This window comes from Pseudorca crassidens, chromosome 5 (assembly GCF_039906515.1).
Source record: "Pseudorca crassidens isolate mPseCra1 chromosome 5, mPseCra1.hap1, whole genome shotgun sequence".
Lineage (NCBI taxonomy): Eukaryota > Metazoa > Chordata > Mammalia > Artiodactyla > Delphinidae > Pseudorca > Pseudorca crassidens.
Window position 1 is genome coordinate 145,011,726 of NC_090300.1, and position 19,701 is coordinate 145,031,426.

Sequence of the window (19,701 nt, forward strand, 5' to 3'; positions counted from 1 at the left end):
GAAAGTTGTAACAATATTTGAATGTTGGGAGCCAGGATGAAGTTAATCCCATGTCTTTTCTTCTGCAAGTTCAGATCTGAAATGGCTTTCCATTCAAAGTTATCAACTCTTGAGCAAAAGGGAAAATTTAGTGAAACTCCAGAAATGTCTTGAGGGTTAAGACATTATGCCTTTGTTGAGAATCTGTTTAAACTCTTCTGAAAAATGTGCAGGAAGAACCGATTTTTAGCTAAAATGATGTCCCCTAAAAACCCTGGAAATGTGTAATGGGTTTTGGAGGGAGCGGCTGTAGTCATCTCTTTGGGGAAGAAAAGGCTGACTTGCCCTCTGTTAATCACACTTTCCCTATTTAGCCCTTCCCCCCACAATCACCAAAATAAGGAGACAGACCTGCTTTTGTCCTTTTTAATAGTGCTTTCTGAGAGGCAGTTCGGCGTGAGTTTTCCTTTCTGTGGGAAAAAGGATCATGTTTATTGGCGTCAGTGAATGAGGTCCACCCAGCCTTGTGACTCTCATCCGTGTCTGTTTAAATATCCGCTTTCATTCTTCAATCGGTGGGATTGCATCCTGCCAGCAGGCAGACTGTGTAAGCTCAGAGGCTGAGGGGAACTCCGCAGCCCAGGGAGGTCCCTGGGGCCCTGACATCCGCCATAGAAAGGGCGCCCCTTGTGTTCTTTCTGCCTCCCTAGCCCGCTCCCCGAGTTTGCCTGCAAAGAGGGAGGAGCTGGCCAAGCAGGTGGAAGCATCCAGCCCACCTGTCTCTGAATTGCCCCTTGCAAACATTGAGGTACTTTCTGGCTTCCAGCTCTTACTTCCAGAAGCTTGGTGGACGCGAGGCTGCTTAGAGCATCTCCCCTTGTAGCCCGTGATCCCTGGAGACTGTGCTGCCACGTGTAGCCCTTGGCAGACAACCAAGTACCTTCTTCAGGTGTGATGGCAGCTACTCTCTGAGCTCTGAGCCCAGAGGCGAAGTGGCTCCGGCTTCTGGCCCTGGCTCAGCTGGACCAGGGGCAGCCCTGGATGCGTGATCACACCCTTGGACTTGAGTACGGATGTTGTCTCTAATTCTCAGCAGCCTGAATGGATGGCTGGAGCCTTGGAATATTAAGGGAAACTGGACCCTGAGAAAACCCAGGCCGGAGAGAGCAGAAACTAGCTGGACTTAAGTCTCTTGCGACAGGGTGGCCTCAGTGGTGTTTGGGCACCATTCATTCATTCAGCAAGCTTTATTGAGCACTTACTGTGTGCCAGGCACTGTGCTCAGAGCTAGCGACACAAAGACCCCGGGGTGAGCCAGGGAGGTGGAAGGGGAGAGGGGAGCATGAACAGTTTTAGAAACATTCTGGAAGTAGATTAGATAGGGCATACCGACTCCATGGTGGGGAAGAAAAGACAGGGTGAGCGAAAACTGCATCCCTGGCTTTGGGATTAGAGCGTTCCCGGACGGATCTCTGCCTGGTTCCGGCCAAGTGCAGGTGCCGCTGACACAGGGCATCCCCAGATGTTTCAGCGCATGGTCACGTCCCTCTCAGCATCACCTGCAGCAGGACCAGCCACGGTGCATGGGGAAAGGCTGCTAAACACACAGGGGTGCCAGTTCTGGAGCTTATGCACGTTACTTCTGGGCTGCGTCCACACTCGCTGCAGTGTGGAGACTCGGAGTGAAAGTCTGGTGGGGAGCTGTATGCGTGTGATGTTTGGCACAGTGATGTATTTGAGAAGTCAGCCCTGTAGCAAGAGGAAAACACGTCACACTGCCCCTCTCTGAGGAATTGAAGCACCCCAATGTACCAGGCACTGTTCTGGGTATATCACACATACATGAGGGGCATCTCATGTGCCCCTCAGAGCAACACTCTATCATCTTACCTTACAGGTGAGGACACCAAGGCTCAGAGATAGTAGTTTACTTAAGGTTCCACGGCCAACAGGAGTGTCAACTGCAAAAAAAAAAAAAAAAAAAAAGCATAACATAAAAGTTGAGTTATGTTTTACTCAGCGGGCAAAACTGAGGACTTAAGTCCAGGACACAGCATCTCAGATGGCTCTGAGGGACCGCTCTGAAGAGGCAAGGAGGGAGCCGGGACATACAGGAGTTTTTGCAGCAAAGACCAGGTAGTCGGAACATCAAGATATTATTGTTAATGAAAGAAAACCAGACATCTCAGCTTAACGGATTTAGTGCTTTTCTCTGTATGGGAAGATGCAAGAGTCCGGGTTCACTGAAGTCATTCCTTTGATGTGCACCTCAGCTCCCTGGGGCCAGTACTCTGTGCTTTCTCATCCTGAGTTTCCTCAGGGGGCGCCATCAAGGAGGCTGTGACGTGATGGCTCGATGGCTGTAACAGCCTTTGTTTACCGATATGGCAGGTGGTATTCTTCATTCACAGGAGGCTGAGCCAGGGTTCAAATCCAGGTCTAACAGACGCTAAAGCTGATAGTTTTCATGCCACTCTGCTTTAGAGAAAGTGCAGGGTGTATCCTGGGACCACAGGTAGAAAGTGAACTTGAAACCAGCATCCCACGAATGGACATAGTTGCAGCACGTTTAAGGGCATCAGCTCTGGTGTGTGATAAAATCTCCTCCCCCCACCTTAGAAATCCGGCCTTTCCACTCATCCTAACAGGGATGGGTTGTTTGAAAAGTTAGGAAACTCAATCACAGAGCAGCCCCTCCCTCCAGTAACTGTCCCATCACCCCGGTGACAGGTTTCAGCTGCAGAGGTAGTGACAGCTCCCGTGTCCAGAAGGATTCTGATTTCGGGGTGACTTTTAGTCTCCTAGAACAAGGACCGCCACACTTAACCTTCCTACAGCCTACGACCTCTGCAGCCGGCCTCAACCTGCCAAGCCCTAAGCCTTCAGTGGAAAACTGCCGCCACGTTCGGATCAGACACAGCCAGGCGGGTGTCCCTTCTCCTCCCAGCATCCTTTCGGCAGTTGAGGTTTCCCAGGAACCAGGGAAGCCATCCGCGGGTCACAGAGCCTGAAAGGATTGTATAATCAAGCCCCTCGTAGCTAACTTCGGTAACATCTGTTTGTGTTAAGTGGAGCCTTTGAAAATGATTTCTTTTTCCTTCTCTATAAAAACAACCTTAATTTTAGAACGTGGAGAAATGGCGCGTGGCAATTATTTTTGCTTCCTTCAACAAGGCGTGTTGAAGTAAAACGAGATTCATTTCCAGAATTGAAGCCCCAAGAGACCCTGATTAACAAGATCGGCACCTACAATCCCATGTCACAACTGTGGGCACACAGCCCTGCGGAGCCAGGCCGCCAAGGACCCCGCCGCTGTGCGTTCTGCTTGCTGGCAGACTTCAGCAGATGGGCTGCTAATGTAATTAGGAATCGTTGTGTTAAATGAGCCATTATTGAAATTATCTGCTCATTTTCCTATCTATTAACCTGCTGAAAAAGAGGCAGCGATATCTGAGAGACCTCCGGCTGCTAATCACTAACTAGACGTGGAACCAGTGCTTCTCCTTAATGCCGCCTTTTTCCTTATTACAGCAGAATTAGCAAATGGCTTTCTGTGGGGTCATTGCCCAGTGCATCACCCGCCAATTGAGAACGGACAGTGGGAGCCGTGCAGAGTCTGGAGGTTTCCACAGGTGGTGAACCTTGGGGAGGGAGCCCCTCCGACAGACGTCTGGTCTCTCTGGGGCACAGGAGGCAAGGCTTGTGTGAGTCAGCCTTCCCTGTTCCTCTCTACCCGGAGGCACTGGTAGGGGCGGGGCAGCAAGGCAGGAGGGAGGAGAAGACTAATACAGGGCAGCGCTACGGGGAATCCTGGAGGTGGCGCAGGGCACACTCAGAGCCGTCCGCCCAGGGATCAGGGTGTGGGGGCTTCATCCGTCAGCTGTGTATTTGGGGTTCAGGGCTGCGCCCAGCAGTGAGCGTTCATTCCTGGGCACCTCAGGCCTGACATGGATGCTGGAGGGCATCTTTTTCTTTTTTCTGTTTTTTTGCAGGTATGACTAGGGCTTTACTGGGAATCAGACAGGGCTGGGAAGGAAGCACACTGCGCCCTGGGTGCTGGAAGAGCCCCAGCCGCTGGAGTGAGTGTGGCGTCAGGTGGAGGCACCAACAAACTCCCCCCACCCCATCATCTCGTTCCTACCTCTGGTTAGCCTTGGATAATTAAGAGGAAGCGTGTGATCATATAGCAACTGGGAAGTTAAGTTAGCCACTCTAGCCAATTCTAGAAAAGCTAAATAAAGTATGTGCACAAGTGTATCAGGAATTCGCCCAGTGAATTCTCTCCAGCTTCTTGGCAGGCTTACCTTCTTTATCAGCTTTCCACTCCTAGGTGGAGTTCATGTGTATTTCCTCCCCATCTTATGAACCAGGTGATTATCGAATTCCTATCAAAGGTAGTCATTATGGAGATTGTTCCAAAGACTAATAAAAAGGGCTTTGCCCTCGAGCAACTTACAGGCTCACTGAGAGGACACCTGTGCACCTCGGAGACATGAGAGGCCAGTAAAAGACATCAGACAAGGGAGGGGGCCAAAAATCAGGCCACGGCTGTCAGAGGAGAGGAGTGGGTCAGGGCCGCCACTGAAAGGCCTTTTGGAGGACGTAGGACTCTGCCTGGGTCTCAAAGACAGCACTGTGTGTGGTTTGTAATTAACCTCCGCTCGCTGGCAGAGAGCAGGAGAGGTGGCTCATAATTGTATGAAAACAAAAGGAGGAAAATAAAACCCCATAAGATGTGCCATTTTAAAAACAAGCGGCTTCCCTGGTGGCGCAGTGGTTAAGAATCCGCCTGCCAATGCAGGGGACACGGGTTCGAGCCCTGGTCCGGGAAGATCCCACATGCCGCGGAGCAACTCAGCCCGTGCGCCACAACTACTGAGCCTGTGCTCTAGAACCCGCGAGCCACAACTACTGAGCCCGCGTGCCACAACTACTGAAGCCCATGCGCCTACAGTAGCCTGTGCTCCGCAACAAGAGAAGCTGCCGCAATGAGAAGCCCGCGCACCACAACAAAGAGTAGCCCCCGCTCGCCGCAACTAGAGAAAACCCGCGCGCAGCAACGAAGAACAAATGCAGCCAAAAATAAAAATAAATAAATTTAAAACAAACAAAAAAACAAGTAAGCTTTGTCTAGGCAGAGCAGGGCATGGCGATATAGAGTCCTGACTGTCCCCTAAAGGAATCTTCCTGGAGAATCTGTTAGCTTCAAATCGTTCCAGAACCGGCCCTGGCCAGAGGTTCCTTGGAGTGTCATGGAGTTTGTGGCAATGGCCACCGATGACTGACCTCTCTCCCCACCTCCTGCTGAAAGTTGCGTGTGTGATCAGCGCTAACAGTTATTACTCGCTTCATATGACTGAATTTACTCCTCGCAGGCATCCTGTGAAAGAGGTCAGCGGCCCCCTTCCCGCACGAGGGAGCAGAGGAACAGGACAGGAGGACGACGTGGTCTTGGTCCCAGGCCTTGTGTGCTCCGTCACTGCCCAGCAAAATGAAGAGCCACAGTGACGTGAGGACAGGACTGCCCTCCTGACATGGAGAAAAATCTGTCCACCATCAAAACCCGTCCGGTTCCCTCCCAGCAGTAACTTGTGCATAATGGCTGTCCTTGTTTCATGATTATTTTATAAAATTTCGTTCTGCAAGTTTGAGTGGGGCTGCTAAAACTGGGGAATATTGTCAAAGAAGCATCCTGCAAAGAAGAAAGTCTTCACTTAGAGGGTAATGGGATTTTCACACCCTGTCTTCTGGAAAAGGTCATCTGAGATCTTTTGCCCTCTCCACATTTTGTGTAGAATTGGTCGGTGCGTAATGCAGGTTGCTTTTATAAGTCAATAAACACATTCCGTTTGTCTGGAATGTGCATTTTTCCTATATTTATTTGTTTATTTTTAACATCTTTATTGGAGTATAATTGCTTTACAATGGTGTGTTAGTTTCTGCTGTATAACAAAGTGAATCAGCCATACATATACACATGTCCCCATATCTCCTCCCTCTTGCGTCTGCCTCCCACCCTCCCTATCCCACCCTTCTAGGTGGTCACAAAACACCGAGCTGATCTCCCTGTGCTATGCGGCTGCTTCCCACTAGCTATCTCTTTTACATGTGGTCATCTCCATTCGGTGGAAGTCTCTCAGTCCCCCACTTTTTCATTCATTCAACAGCTGTTCGTTGAGCACCTAGATCGCCCTGGGCACTGTCCAAGGTGCTGGATGGAGAAAGGCTGGTGAGCCTCACGTGGGCCCCACTTGCATGGGGGTGCCCTGTGCTTGGATGTTCTCCGGAGAAGACAGGCTCCAGTGTGAAAATGATGCACAGTGGGGACCTGCTTCTTCCATAAAAGAGCCCTGAGGTTGGCAGAAAGATGGGAGCAGTGAAAAGCCAGTGACCATCAGAACACAGGACGCTTGCTCCTTGTGGAGACAGATTTTTGTCTGCGTTCCTAAATTCTGGAAGAAATGGCACGTGGGTTCTACAGGAGGCTGCTTAGTGTAGGGCAGGAAGCGGGGACTTGCAGCTCTCGGAGGCCTTTCTGCATTTCTTGTTGTGAAGCAGGGATGATGTTTCTTACACACTTTTGCATCATTTTCAGTTGTGCTTCAAAAGTGCAAAGCATATCCCGATTTTGTATGTATTTTCAGTGTCCCTTTATGGGGCTGAGCGACAGGCTCTGTGGTTAGACTGTTGTGTGTACTTGGAGCTGAACCCAAGGAGACAGGAAGTGAAGTTGGAAGTTCCCGGGATAAGGACGCAGCAGGACATGTGCAGCGAGTGGAGTAGGGGTGAGGCATCCAGAAGACTTCTGCACCCTGAGCCTTTGCCTGTCAGTGGTTTCAGGGTGGATGCTGCAAAATTTATAGGGCAAGCGACTGTATTTTTTTTTTCCTTTGCAGTTGAGACTAGGACTTGCAAAGGGAAAATCATGGCCCTGGCGCGAGAAGTCAATGTGAGAAAAGTCCGTTTCCAGGTCATCGCACAGAAAAAAGGTGTGGGCAGCTCAGAAGCATTACTTGAAGCCCAACTCAGAGCATTTACTGCTCTCTAGAAATCCATTCCTTCCCTGGCTTTGTGGCTGCCTCATTTATCTGGGCCGTCTCTCGCCTCAAATCTTATCCTCCAGGAACGGCCGAGGTGCTGACCAACTTGGTCGAGCCGTGACTGCAAATTGAATTTTCTTGAAAGCTGTCTTGTGCTGAAACAGCTGGGGACGAACGCCTGGCCATTAGGAGTCTTCTGTGTAAAATAACGCCGTCTATGTTTGGGTGTGACTTTCTGTTTTGTGTCGCCTGCCTCTGCGAGGAGGGGTAACGTGCAGCGTGGCAGAAGCGAGGACGGGAGTGTATAAGAGGACTTGGTTCTGATGTGTGATGCGGAGGCTGTAGGTGGGATTCCACACCCAGGAGAGCAGACTGAAATGTCTGCAGGGAACGGGGCCATTATGCCCAGGACAGCGGTCCTGTGTCTGCTCTGCCTGGGGCTGGTTTTGCAGGAGCATCGTGTGTGGATGTGGAATGCCAGCCTGGGAATCGGCTGTCAGGTGGCCTGGCCTTTCCACAGGCATCCTGCTGGGCTGTTGGGTGCGTGTTTGCCAGTGAGACCCAAGAAAGGCTTGTAAAAACGGCCTGCTTTCATGGCTGCCGTGAGCCTGGAATTCTGGGCTTTTGGGTTTCTTTTCCTTTCTTCTTCATCTCTCTACTACCTTCACCAGAGCAACTTTAAAAGCTCATCTTGCCTTCAGGAACCTTTTCAATCCAGGACGTGGAGACGGCACTGAGGACGCAAGGCCGTGTGAGTTACATATATTATTAGGTCAGCTTGGACTATGTCTGCTGTGAGGACAGAGTGAGCTTTATTCCAATGATGGGTGAGGCTCCGGCCCTTGCTGAGTTCCCACTGTCCATATGTGATATTGTGATTTATATGAAGAAACACATTTATACAAAGAAATATGTATTTGGTCTTTGTCCGAGTTCCTGGCTCAGGGCTCGTGAAACCCTTGGGACTTCCTGGGTGATAAGGGTGATAAAGGTGTCTTTTGTTTCTCATAACAAGTCCCTTCCAACCGCACCTGCGTCACGACAGTCAGCTGGCTGTTGGAAAGCCCTGAAGGATGGGAACCAACCCTGAGAGTAGAGAGTTGCAACTTTCAGCCTCATTTCCAGGGAGGGGAGACGGGTTGGAGGTTGAATCAGTCACCAGTGGCTAATGATTTAATCATTCATCGCTACAGATGAGGCCTCCATAAAAATCCTGAAGGGCAGGATTAAAACAGAAAATGTGACAGAGGAAGTGATAGGATTAAGAAAAATGTGTATAATTGGATGTAAATGAGATAAACCCATCTCTTAAAAGAATTGAAGTTAAGGAGGTATTTTTAAAAACATGCAGAGGGCTTCCCTGGTGGCGCAGTGGTTGAGAGTCCGCCTGCCGATGCAGGGGACACGGGTTCGTGCCCCGGTCCGGGAAGATCCCACATGCCGCGGAGCGGCTGGGCCCGTGAGCCATCCGGAGCCTGTGCTCCACAACGGGAGAGGCCACAGCAGTGAGAGGCCCGCGTACCGCAAAAACAAACAAAACAAAACAGAAAAAAAACATGCAGAGATTCTGATATGAGTGCCCACTGAAAATCAGAGCATGTAGAAGCAGCAAGAAAGGGAGAACTCTGCCTGGTAGGACTATCTGGCCCAGCCCCATGGACCTGCAGACAGATCTGCACCTAATTTCCCGTGTCACCAACTGTCCGGTGGTGCATGCGAGGATCCCTCGGCGTCCCCATCCCCCCCGTAGAATCCAAGTTCGTGCAGATTTAATTGGTGCCCTTGGGATGTTTATGTGAGACTCAGGTGAAGCCCATTCCAATCCAGGCTGTGGCTTGGGAGATCGGGCTGCTGAACATCAAATATTTGAATGGAGAACAAGATAATACCCTTTTTTAATTGCGTTCTGTCTGAAATCTTTCCGAAGCCTCTGTCGTGAGGCCCTGCAGCTTTTCTAGTGACTGTGTTTGTAAACGGAATTAAGAGAATTCATTTCCCAGAGTTACGAGGCATAAAGGGGCATTTATCGTCTCCCTATTCAGTGCGAGAAGCCCCAAAACATGTTGAGCAGAAGAAGCCGGACCTTCCTCTCGCTCCCCTGACAAAAACTCCACATGATTCCATTTATATAACGTCCAGGAACCGGTGAACTCAATCCCTGGTAATAGGATTCAGAAAGTGGTTGCCTCTGAGAAACAGGAGGGATTGACCGGAAAGGGGCAGAAAGGGACCTTCGGGGAATAAGAGGAATTCCTGTATCTTGGTTTGGGAGAACACCATGCCAGAGCGCACCAGTGGAAAATCCAAGATCTTCTGTTTTTATTTGTGTGTAAATGCTAGCTCGTTAAAACTAAAAAAAAAAAAAAAAAAAAAAAAAAGTGGTACCTCTGACAGGTGTTCCTAGGTGCTATGCAGCAGAGATGAGGGATGCCCAGTGCCAGGACGAGTCTGGGAAAGCATCCTGGACGTGTGGAGGGAGAGGAGGGGGTGAATGAGGATTTCCAAGTGAGATTGGAAAGGCAGGAGGAGGGCTACCCCAGCCAAGTGACAAACCCGGCCAAGAGCCCAGGGTGAGAAAGGGCTCTGCCTGGTTACCAGGTGCCAGCAGCTGAAAAAGGAAAACTCCCACTTATTCCACTGAATTTACCTTCGTTTAAGGTTGAGTGCCTCTCTGAGGCTAAACTGACTCCACCTCGCCCATGCGAGCTTCACGACAGACTGTTCAGGGTTCAGTTTTCTAACAGCTTTTTAAAGATATTTCTAATCGACGTAAGTTTTTTCCAAGTAATACATTGTTCTTGGTACTTAATTTTTAAAAGAAGTAGTCAAGAGTGTTGCCTTATTCAGGTAACCTGATGGTTTCTCTGTTTTTCCTTTAAAAATAAAAGCTGCAGATACTTGTTGACACTGGAAGCAGCAACTTCGCCGTGGCCGGGGCCCCGCATCCCTACGTCGACTCATACTTTGACACGGAGAGGTGAGTGATGGGTCCGTGCCTCGCACGGCCGGGCTTGGGAGCACCGCATGAACACTTCAGAACACACTGGGAGAAAGTCACCAAAACGCTGTTTCATTTTGAGGGGGATATACTCATGTATATATCTGTGTATGTATGTATATATTTGTATGTATGTGCATATGGTGGTCTGTATATATGTATGTATTTGTGTGTGTGGAGGTATCTGTGTACGTGCACATGGTGGTGTGTATATCTGTGTGTGGTGTGCAGGTGTGGCACGCGTATGTGCGTACATACATGTAAACCTCCATTCCAGATGAATTTACAGGAGGATTCTCCTAATAACCTGGGTGTGTTCTCATGAGCGCCGCTTTATAGAAACTCAGTCAGACAGCAGTTTTGTAGTCAGACCTGAGTCGCAGGGAGGTGACCCTTTGATGTTTGTTGGGCCCCTCTAGTCCTAACTTGGAGGTGCGCCTGAGCCGGGCAGGGAGCATTGGAGGTGAGTGTGAGACTGTTCCGGGCAGCAGCCTGGCGTTGCTTGGAAAGCCACCTTTGCATCGCCCTGAAGATTGGTGGCATGGGTCAAGGTGTGGTTCACTGAAACACTTTCTGTGCCAGGAGGTGTTTCTGACAAGAGGAATCCGTGACTCATTGGAAAGGATGTATTGTGAACACAAAGCACTCAGGCCTGAGGCTGCAAGCTAGCAGCTGTGGGCAGGGTTGTGAGGAAGTGTGGAACGCAGATAGAAGTCTCTGGAATAAGGCCAGTCTGCGTGTCCAGGCCCTGGGACTCGTGCGTGTCACTGTTCATCTCTGAAGGGGCCCATGGGGTCAGAGTCACTATCCCCCAGGTATCTATTGCTGCCCTAATGCTGTGCACATTTTAATTTCACATCTATTTTTGTGACCCTAGAATTTAAACGAAACAGATAAGGCGAGTAAGCTGACGTGTGGTTTGCTTTTTAGGGTCGTGAGCTGGCGTATCACATTTTCCTGCTGCAAATCTTCTTCGTGTCTTCCCTTTTTCACTTTCCCTACCCACAGTCTTTGGTTCTGGGGAATAAACCCCAACTTCAGTTGTGGGGGGGGGGGAAGGAAGGAAACATACGAGGGAAAGTAACAACTGGGAAGGTTCAGCAAAGCCGGGGCAGCATCAATAAGGCAGGAGACGTTATACCGAAGTGCTCATCTCTCTTCTTTATACCGAAGTGCTCATCTCTCTTCTGCAAAGCCCGGGCAGCATCAGTAAGGCAGGAGACGTTATACCGAAGTGCTCATCTCTCTCTGCCCGTGCATCTTGGTCTCCATTTTGATGGTGCAAAGAGGTATGGTCTCCTGTGTGTCCAGCTGGAGGCAGTGGTAGTTGGTGCTACATGGGCCCCTGGGGCTACAGTGATAGCTGGTTGGCACCTCCTTCAGGGAATCTGTAGCTTAGTTTATGACTCAGCGTGTTGATAACCTTTAATCACTGAAATTCTGGATGAAACTCCTGGCTTGTGATTGCTTTGTGAAGATTAATGTGTGCCCTGAAGTTGTTACTGTGACCTCAGATGCCTGGAAATTGGGGCAGCGGGTGTGCAGCCAGGGGAAGGAGGTTGACTTTTGATCGCCGGCTGCCCTTTGCCCTTTCCCACTCAAATTGTGGTTTGTCTAAATCCTCTGCCCCAAACAGCCCGCTCCCCTCAACCACTTCATCATCAAACAGAAGTCAGTCCAAACCTCTCATTTTTATTCACGTAGCCCAGGAGGTCCAGGAACCAAGAGACTGGCCCAGGTTCAGGCTTCTAGGACAAGAGGTCCCAAACTTGAGCCCTGGCACCCCCTCTGTAGAGTGAGCGCTTTGTAATGCCCTGAACTGAAACGCAAAGGTAGTGTGACTCATCTCCATGTGTAATTCTAAACGCACTGATGCAATATGCAGGAGTTTGGGGGTGCGGGGTAAAAGGAGGGAATTCACAGGAAGGTGATGAGTACCTCTATGTGTAAACACCCTGGGTAGGATACACATGAAGTTGCAGGGTGCCTGAGGCTGTGAGCATCCCCACAGACATGCAGCGCCCAGTGCAGACTGACAAATCGGATTAAAATAGACTCCGACGCCCAGAGCAGCTTGGTTTGGTGATGTGAATTTCCCAGATTGGTGAAGAATCTTAGTAAAGTTTCCCCCTGAAAATATCACCTTCCTCAATTTACACAGTAGTTGCATTCCTAGGAAACGCAGTGTATGTTAAACTATGTAAAAGATGTTTATCCTGGTGGCAAGGCAATCCCAGCTCTGTGTTTTCTCCACTACAAGGCTCTTCCTAGTGTACACATTCACGCCGTTTCCCCACGCCTACTGGGGGCTCTGCCTGCCGTAGAGACAGAACAGACAGCCCTGGAGCTCAGTTACATCTTTAACAGTTTTCCTCCCCAGAGCAATTTTGTTTTCCATCACGCATCTGTGGACATACGATACAATACAGCAACGGTACAGCACAGTAAAGCCAAGTTCGGGTCATGTGTGTATCCACTTTATAGACTTAAATGTGTAAATCTAACATCAGGGGTGGGTATTTCCTTCCCAGCAGGTAAGTGGCGCAGCCAGGGGTCAATGAAGGTCAGAGTGTGCTTTCGACCAGGTTACCCTTTTGCTCTGCAGATGCAGTTATGGAAATGTACAAGGGTAAATAATAGTCAACATTACAAATACTGTGTACAGTGTCCTTTAATAAGTGTACAGTATTTAATGGATGGTAGACAACGGGCTGTCTTTCTCATTTGCCTTCGACTTTGTTCATGGTTGTGTTGAACCATGGTTCTCTTTCAGCCTTCAGTGGGACACATCCTTCTAAGCTTCCTGCTAGCCAGTTTGGGGTTCAGCTGGCAGATGGCTTTTCTCTTTTCTACTTAAAGGTGGAGCTCCTCTGGCTCTTTCGCAAACCTGATTTAATGTGAAGACTCCTGGGAACATGCATAGCTCCCAGCAGGCCTGCCCTCCTGCTAATCCCACAGAAGAATTCCGGGCTCCCTCCCAGCTTTCTGAGCACTCAAGGTTCTCATCTATTTCTCCCTTCTGAGCAAATAAAGAGAGACGTAGCAGAACCTGCCAACTTTCAGAAGCCCCAGACTCCCCTGCACTGTCAGCGTCCTCCCATTGGCACCTTCGTCATTCAGACTTCCACCTGCTTTCCTTATTTGCAAGTACTGTTGACATTTACTTAATACCTTTAAAACATGACCCATGTTGGACCTCTAGCCCTGGTACTGCCTTTCTTTTAAGGAGATCTCTTCTTCAATAGGGCTATCAGGTTTCTTCCTAACTGAATCAAAAGTAAAACATCGCATTTCTGAATTTTAGGCAAGTTCTCTTCCTAAACAGCATCCCTACTAACACGTGTGTTTTGTAGGGTAAATACTTGCTTAAATTTATAGTAACCTTTCTTTCTCTCCTTTCCTCTGTTTTTTTCTCCGCGCTTCTCATAGGCTTATGTCAACACAGATTTATCATTATAAAGACATGAACTATAATTTACATAGTAAAGTGTGTAGGATTAATTTGTCTGATGCTTTCAGCTAACTTTAGAGTTGGCCTAAGGTACACCTTCCACCATGGTATTTGATGGAAGCCGAGGGAACGTTCTACGTCCTTTCTCAATTTTTGACAAAGGTTTCTTTTCTGAGATGCAGCTCCCTGCCTTGTGATGTTTCTGTATTTGCTTTGTCCCTCTGATCTCTCTTAGTTATAATAAGGTTTCTGGTTGGGTTTGTCAGCCTCTGATTCAAGTCCCCCAGTCTCTGGATATTCAGGTTTAATGCTTCCTGAAACATGTCCCAGTAATTGGAGATTTGACTTGGGGTACTTTGACAAGATCTCTTTGATTTGTGGAATCAGACATCAGGTTACCATTAGTCATTTGTGTAGCTTTGTCCCACCAGAAGCCCTCTTTTCATGTTGGTGAATGTTCCAATGAATTACTATATAGCAAAAAGACTATCATGTATTTTTTTTAGATGTACTTCTTTTTTAGCGAGTAAAATAGCCTCCAGTCAATTGGCTTCATGAGAGAGTCAAAAGACTCATTCCCCCTGACCTTATACTAATCTTTTCAGGAAATTAAGTCTATTTTCATTAAAAAGCTTCCTCCTCCTATACTCCATCTGGGGTGAAGCCCACAGAGTAACTGTGGCAAGAGAGCAATTTCTTGTCCTCAACTGATGCTTGTAAGTAGAATTGGGATACTAGAAAATTACCAGCTAATTTCCTTAAGGAGGCTGAACTGGAGCCTTGAGACCCAGTGCCTCATCTTTCCATGTGCTGATGACAGACATTTTTGCCTGATTATTTAGATAATTTCTTGAGCCTCCCCATTGCTTGCCTGTCCAGGAGAGGTCTTGCCATATTGGAGCCCTGAAGCATTTGCCATTGGCGAGGACGTTGATGACGCTCCAGGATGGATGGAAGTCCCTGGGCTGTCAGTGGCCCCGTTTACTCTGATCTGGTCACTTCCAGACCTTAGAAGAGCAAAATGGGTATCTGGTCACCCGGTCCAGGCCAGCTATCCCCAAAGGTGGACCCAGAACTGTGAAATGTGTGGAAGAGCCCCGGGGAAGTCTCTGGGCAGAGTTTTCCAGGAGACTCAGCATTCCCTGCGTGGGGTGGCTTGCGGGAACCAGAGCCGACCCCAGGATTCAACTCTTTTGAATTCTGCCCTTTCACCTTTTCACTGTATGTTCTCTGGGTTTCTTTAAAATAATAAAATGTTCTGTGGTTCTTTTCTCGTCAGTTCGATTGATTTCACTTTCCAGTCCTGCATTCCCTGAACACTCTTATCAGAGGCAAAATGTCCCCTGAATTTGGTTCAAAGTGATTTTATTGCTGTGAGTGGACTTTTTCCTGGCTACTCACATCCTTCATGGATGGCTGTTTCTGTGCACCCAGAATTGATACTGCAAAGGAGCAGTCAATCTGGGGTTCGCTCTCCACATAGTTAATTAATATGCAGAACAGTTGAGAGCCAAAGCATTTTAGTGCCCAAGAGATGGGATGTTAGAACATAAAGATGGAGGAGTGCACTTTTTAAAAAAGTCTGCTCCTGGAAACTATACATTAATGACCCTCAGAATTGCTTATGGTTCATCTATGGGGTTTCTATTCTTTGAGGTTTAGGTTTAGTTCGAGGGGCCCAGTGAATATGAGCTAAGAATTACTTTTTTCTCACATTATCTGGAACTGTGCTTCCTACAAGGGTAGCTACTAGTCACATGTGGCTATTAAAATTTTTTTTAACATCTTTATTGGAGTATAATTGCTTTACATTGTTGTGTTAGTTTCTGCTGTATAACAAAGTGAATCAGCTATACGTATACATATATCCCCATATCTCCTCCCTCTTTCATCTCCCTCCCACCCTCCCTATCCCACCCCCCTAGGTGGTCACAAAGCACCGAGCTGATCTCCCTGTGCCATGCGGCTGCTTCCCACTAGCTATCTATTTTACCTTTGGTATTGTATATATGTCCATGCCACTCTCTCACTTCGTCCCAGCTTACCCTCCCCCCTCCCCGTGTCCTCAAGTCCACTCTCTACATCTCCATCTTTATTCCTGTCCTGCCCCTAGGTTCTTCAGAGCCATTTTTTTTTTAAGATTCCATATATATGTGTTAGCATACAGTATTTGTTTTTCTCTTTCTGACTTACTTCACTCTGTATGACAGACTCTAGGTCCATCCACCTCACTACAAATAACTCACTTTTGTTTCTTTTTATGGCTAATAGTCCATTGTATATATGTGCCACATCTTCTTTATCCAGTCATCTGTCGATGGACACTTAGGTTGCTTCCATGTCCTGGCTATTGTAAATAGTGCTGCAGTGAACATTGTAATACATGACTCCTTTTGAATTATGGTTTTCTCAGGGTATATGCCGAGTGGTGGGATTGCTGGGTCATATGGTAGTTCTATCTTTAGTTTTTTAAGGAACCTCCATACTGTTCTCCATAGTGGCTGTCTCAATTTACATTCCCACCAACGGTGCAAGAGGGTTCCCTTTTCTCCACACCCTCTCCAGCATTTATTGTTTCTAGATTTTTGATGATGGCCATTCTGATGGGTGTGAGGTGATACCTCATTGTAGTTTTGATTTGCATTTCTCTAATGATTAGTGATGTTGAGCATCCTTTCATGTGTTTGTTGGCAATCTCTATATCTTCTTTGGAGAAATGTCTATTTAGGTCTTCTGCGCATTTTTGGATTGGGTTGCTTGTTTTCTTGATATTGAGCTGCATGAACTGCTTGTATATTTTGGAGATTAATCTTTTGTCAGTTTCTTTGTTTGCAAATATTTTCTGCCATTCTGAGGGTTGTCTTTTTGTCTTGTTTATGTTTTCCTTTGCTGTGCAAAAGCATGTAAGTTTCATTAGGTCCCATTTGTTTATTTTTGTTTTTACTTCCATTTCTCTAGGAGGTGGGTTGAAAAGGATCTTGCTGTGATTTATGTCATAGAATGTTCTGCCTATATTTCCCTCTAAGGGTTTTATAGTGTCTAGCCTTACATTTAGGTCTTCAATCCGTTTTGAGTTTATATTTGTGTATGGTGTTAGGCAGTGTTCTAATTTCATTCTTTTACATGTAGCTGTCCAGTTTTCCCAGCACCATTTATTGAAGAGGCTGTCTTTTCTCCAGGGTATGTCCTTGCCTCCTTTGTCAAAAATAGGTGACCATATGTGCATGAGTTTATCTCTGGGCTTTCTATCCTGTTCCATTGACCTATATTTCAGTTTTTGTGCCAGTACCATACTGTCTTGATTACTGTAGCTTTGTAGTATGGTATGAAGTCAGGGAGCCTGATTCCTCCAGCTCTGGTTTTCTTTCCCAAGATTGCTTTGGCTATTCGGGGTCTTTTGTGTTTCCATACAAAGTGTGAAGTTTTTTGTTCTAGTTCTATGAAAAATGCCATTGGTAGTTTGATAGGGATTGCATTGAATCTGTAGATTGCTTTGGGCAGTATAGTCATTTTCACAATGTTGATTCTTCCTATCCAAGAACATGATATATCTCTCAATCTGTTTGTAACATCTTTAATTTCTTTCATCAGTGTCTTATAATTTTCTGTATATAGGTCTTTTGTCTCCTTAGGTAGGTTTATTCCTAGATATTGTATTCTTTTTGTTGCAGTGGTAAATGGGAGTGTTTCCTTAATTTCTCTTTAGGATTTTTCATCATTAGTGTATAGGAATGCAAGAGATTTCTGTGCATTAATTTTGTATCCTGCTACTTTACCAAATTCATTGATTAGCTCTAGTAGTTTTCTGGTAGCATCTTTAGGATTCTCTATGTATAGTATCATGTCATCTGCAAACAGTGACAATTTTACTTCTTTAAATTTATTTATTTTTGGCTGCGTTGGGTCTTCGTTGCTGCGTGCGGGCTTTCTCTAGTTGCAGTGAGCAGGGGCTACTCTTCGTTGCAGTGAGTGGGCTTCTCGTTGTGGTAGCTTCTCTTTGTTGCGGAGCACAGGCTCTAGGCACACAGGCTTCAGTAGTTGCAGCACGTGGGCTTCAGTAGTTGTGGCTCACAGGCTCTAGAGTGCAGACTCAGTCGTTGTGACACACGGGCTTAGTTGCTCCACGGCATGTGGCATCTTCCCAGACCAGGGCTTGAACCCATGTCCCCTGCACTGGCAGGCGGATTCTTAACCACTGCGCCACCAGGGAAGACACTGTTTTACTTCTTATTTTCCGATTTTGATTCCTTTTATTTCTTTTTCTTCTCTGATTGCTGTGACTAAAACTTCCAAAGCTATGTTGAATAATAGTGACGAGAGTGAGCAACCTTGTCTTGTTCCTGATCTTAGAGGAAATGGTTTCAGTTTTTCACCATTGAGAACGATGTTGGCTGTGGTTTTGTCATATATGGACTTTATTATGTTGAGGTAAGTCCCCTCTGTGCCTACTGTCTGAAGAGATTTTATCATAAATGGGTGTTGAATTTTGTTGAAACCTTTTTTTTTTTTTTTTTGCGGTTCACGGGCCTCTCACTGTTGTGGCCTCTCCTGTTGTGGAGCACAGGCTCCAGACGCGCAGGCTAGCGGCCATGGCTCACGGGCCCAGGTGCTCTGTGGCATGTGGGATCCTCCCGGACCGGGGCACAAATCCGTGTCCCCTGCATCGGCAGGTGGACTCTCAACCACTGCACCACCAGGGAAGCCCTGTTGAAAGCTTTTTATGCATCTATTGAGATTATTGTATGGTTTTTATCCTTCAGTTTGTTAATATGGTGTATCACATTGATTGATTTGCATATATTGAAGAATCCTTGCATTCCTGGGATAAACCCCACTTGATCATGGTGTATGATCCTTTTAATGTGCTGTTGGATTCTGTTTGCTAGCATTTTGTTGAGGATTTTTGCATATATGTTCATCAGAGATATTGGCCTGTACTTTTCTTTTTTTGTGACATGTCTGGTTTTGGTTATCAGGGTGGACTCGTAGAATGAGTTTGGGAGTGTTCCTCCCTCCGCTATATTTTGGAAGAGTTTGAAAAGGATACGTGTTAGCTCTTCTCTAAATGTTTGATAGATTTCGCCTGTCAAGCCATCTGGTCCTGGGCTTTTGTTTGTTGGAAGATTTTTAATCACAGTCTCAATTTCAGTGCTTGTGATTGGTCTGTTTATATTTTCTATTTCTTCCTGGTTCAGTCTGGGAAGGTTGTGCTTTTCTAACAATTTGTCCGTTTCTTCCAGTTTGTCCATTTTATTGGTATGGAGTTGCTTGTAGTAATCTCTCATGATCCTTTGTATTTCTGTAGTGTCAGTTGTTACTTCTCCTTTTTCATTTCTAATTCTATTGATTTGAGTCTTCTCCCATTTTTTCTTGATGAGCCTTGCTAATGGTTTATCAATTTTGTTTATCTTCTCAAAGAACCAACTTTTAGTTTTAATGATATTTGCTATCATTTCCTTCATTTCTTTTTCATTTATTTCTGATCTGATCTTTATGATTTCTTTCCTTCTGCTAACTTTGGGGTTTTTTGTTCTTCTTTCTCTAATTTCTTTAGGTATAATGTTTGGTTGTTTATGTGAGGTTTTTCTTGTTTCTTAAGGTAGGATTGTATTGCTATAAACTTCCCTCTTAGATCAGCTTTTGTTGCATCCCATAGGTTTTGGGTCGTCGTATTTTCATTGTCATTTGTCTCTAGGTATTTTTTGATTTCCTCTTTGATTTCTTCAGTGATCTCTTGGTTATTTAGTAGTGTATTGTTTAGCCTCCATGTGTTTGTATTTTTTACAGTTTTTTTCCTGTAATTGATATCTAGTCTCATAGCGCTGTGGTTGGAAAAGATACTTGATACGATTTCAGTTTTCTTAAATTTACCAAGGCTTGATTTGTGACCCAAGATATGATCTATCCTGGAGAATGTTCCATGAGGACTTGAGAAGAAAGTGTATTCTGTTGTTTTTGGATGGAATGCCCTATAAATATCAATTAAGTCCATCTTGTTTAATGTGTCATTTAAAACTTGTGTTTCCTTATTTATTTTCATTTTGGATGATCTGTCCATTGGTGAAAGTGGGGTGTTAAAGTCCCCTACTATGAATGTGTTACTGTCGATTTCCCCTTTTATGGCTATTATAATTTGCCTTATGTATTGAGGTGCTCCTATATTGGGTGCATAAATATTTACAATTGTTATATCTTCTTCTTGGATCGATCCCTTGATCATTATGTAGTGTCTT

General features: G+C 46.4%; 1 protein-coding gene across 2 annotated transcripts in view; it reads left to right on the forward strand.

Annotated features, from left to right (window-relative positions):
- BACE2 (beta-secretase 2) overlaps nt 1–19,701 on the forward strand; it is a 93,243-nt gene that overhangs the window by 23,709 nt on the left and 49,833 nt on the right. For both annotated transcript variants that reach the window (XM_067739533.1, XM_067739534.1), the window contains exon 2: nt 9,908–9,996. In XM_067739533.1, the coding sequence (XP_067595634.1) occupies nt 9,908–9,996 (89 nt within the window). The remainder of the gene's footprint in view (nt 1–9,907; nt 9,997–19,701) is intronic.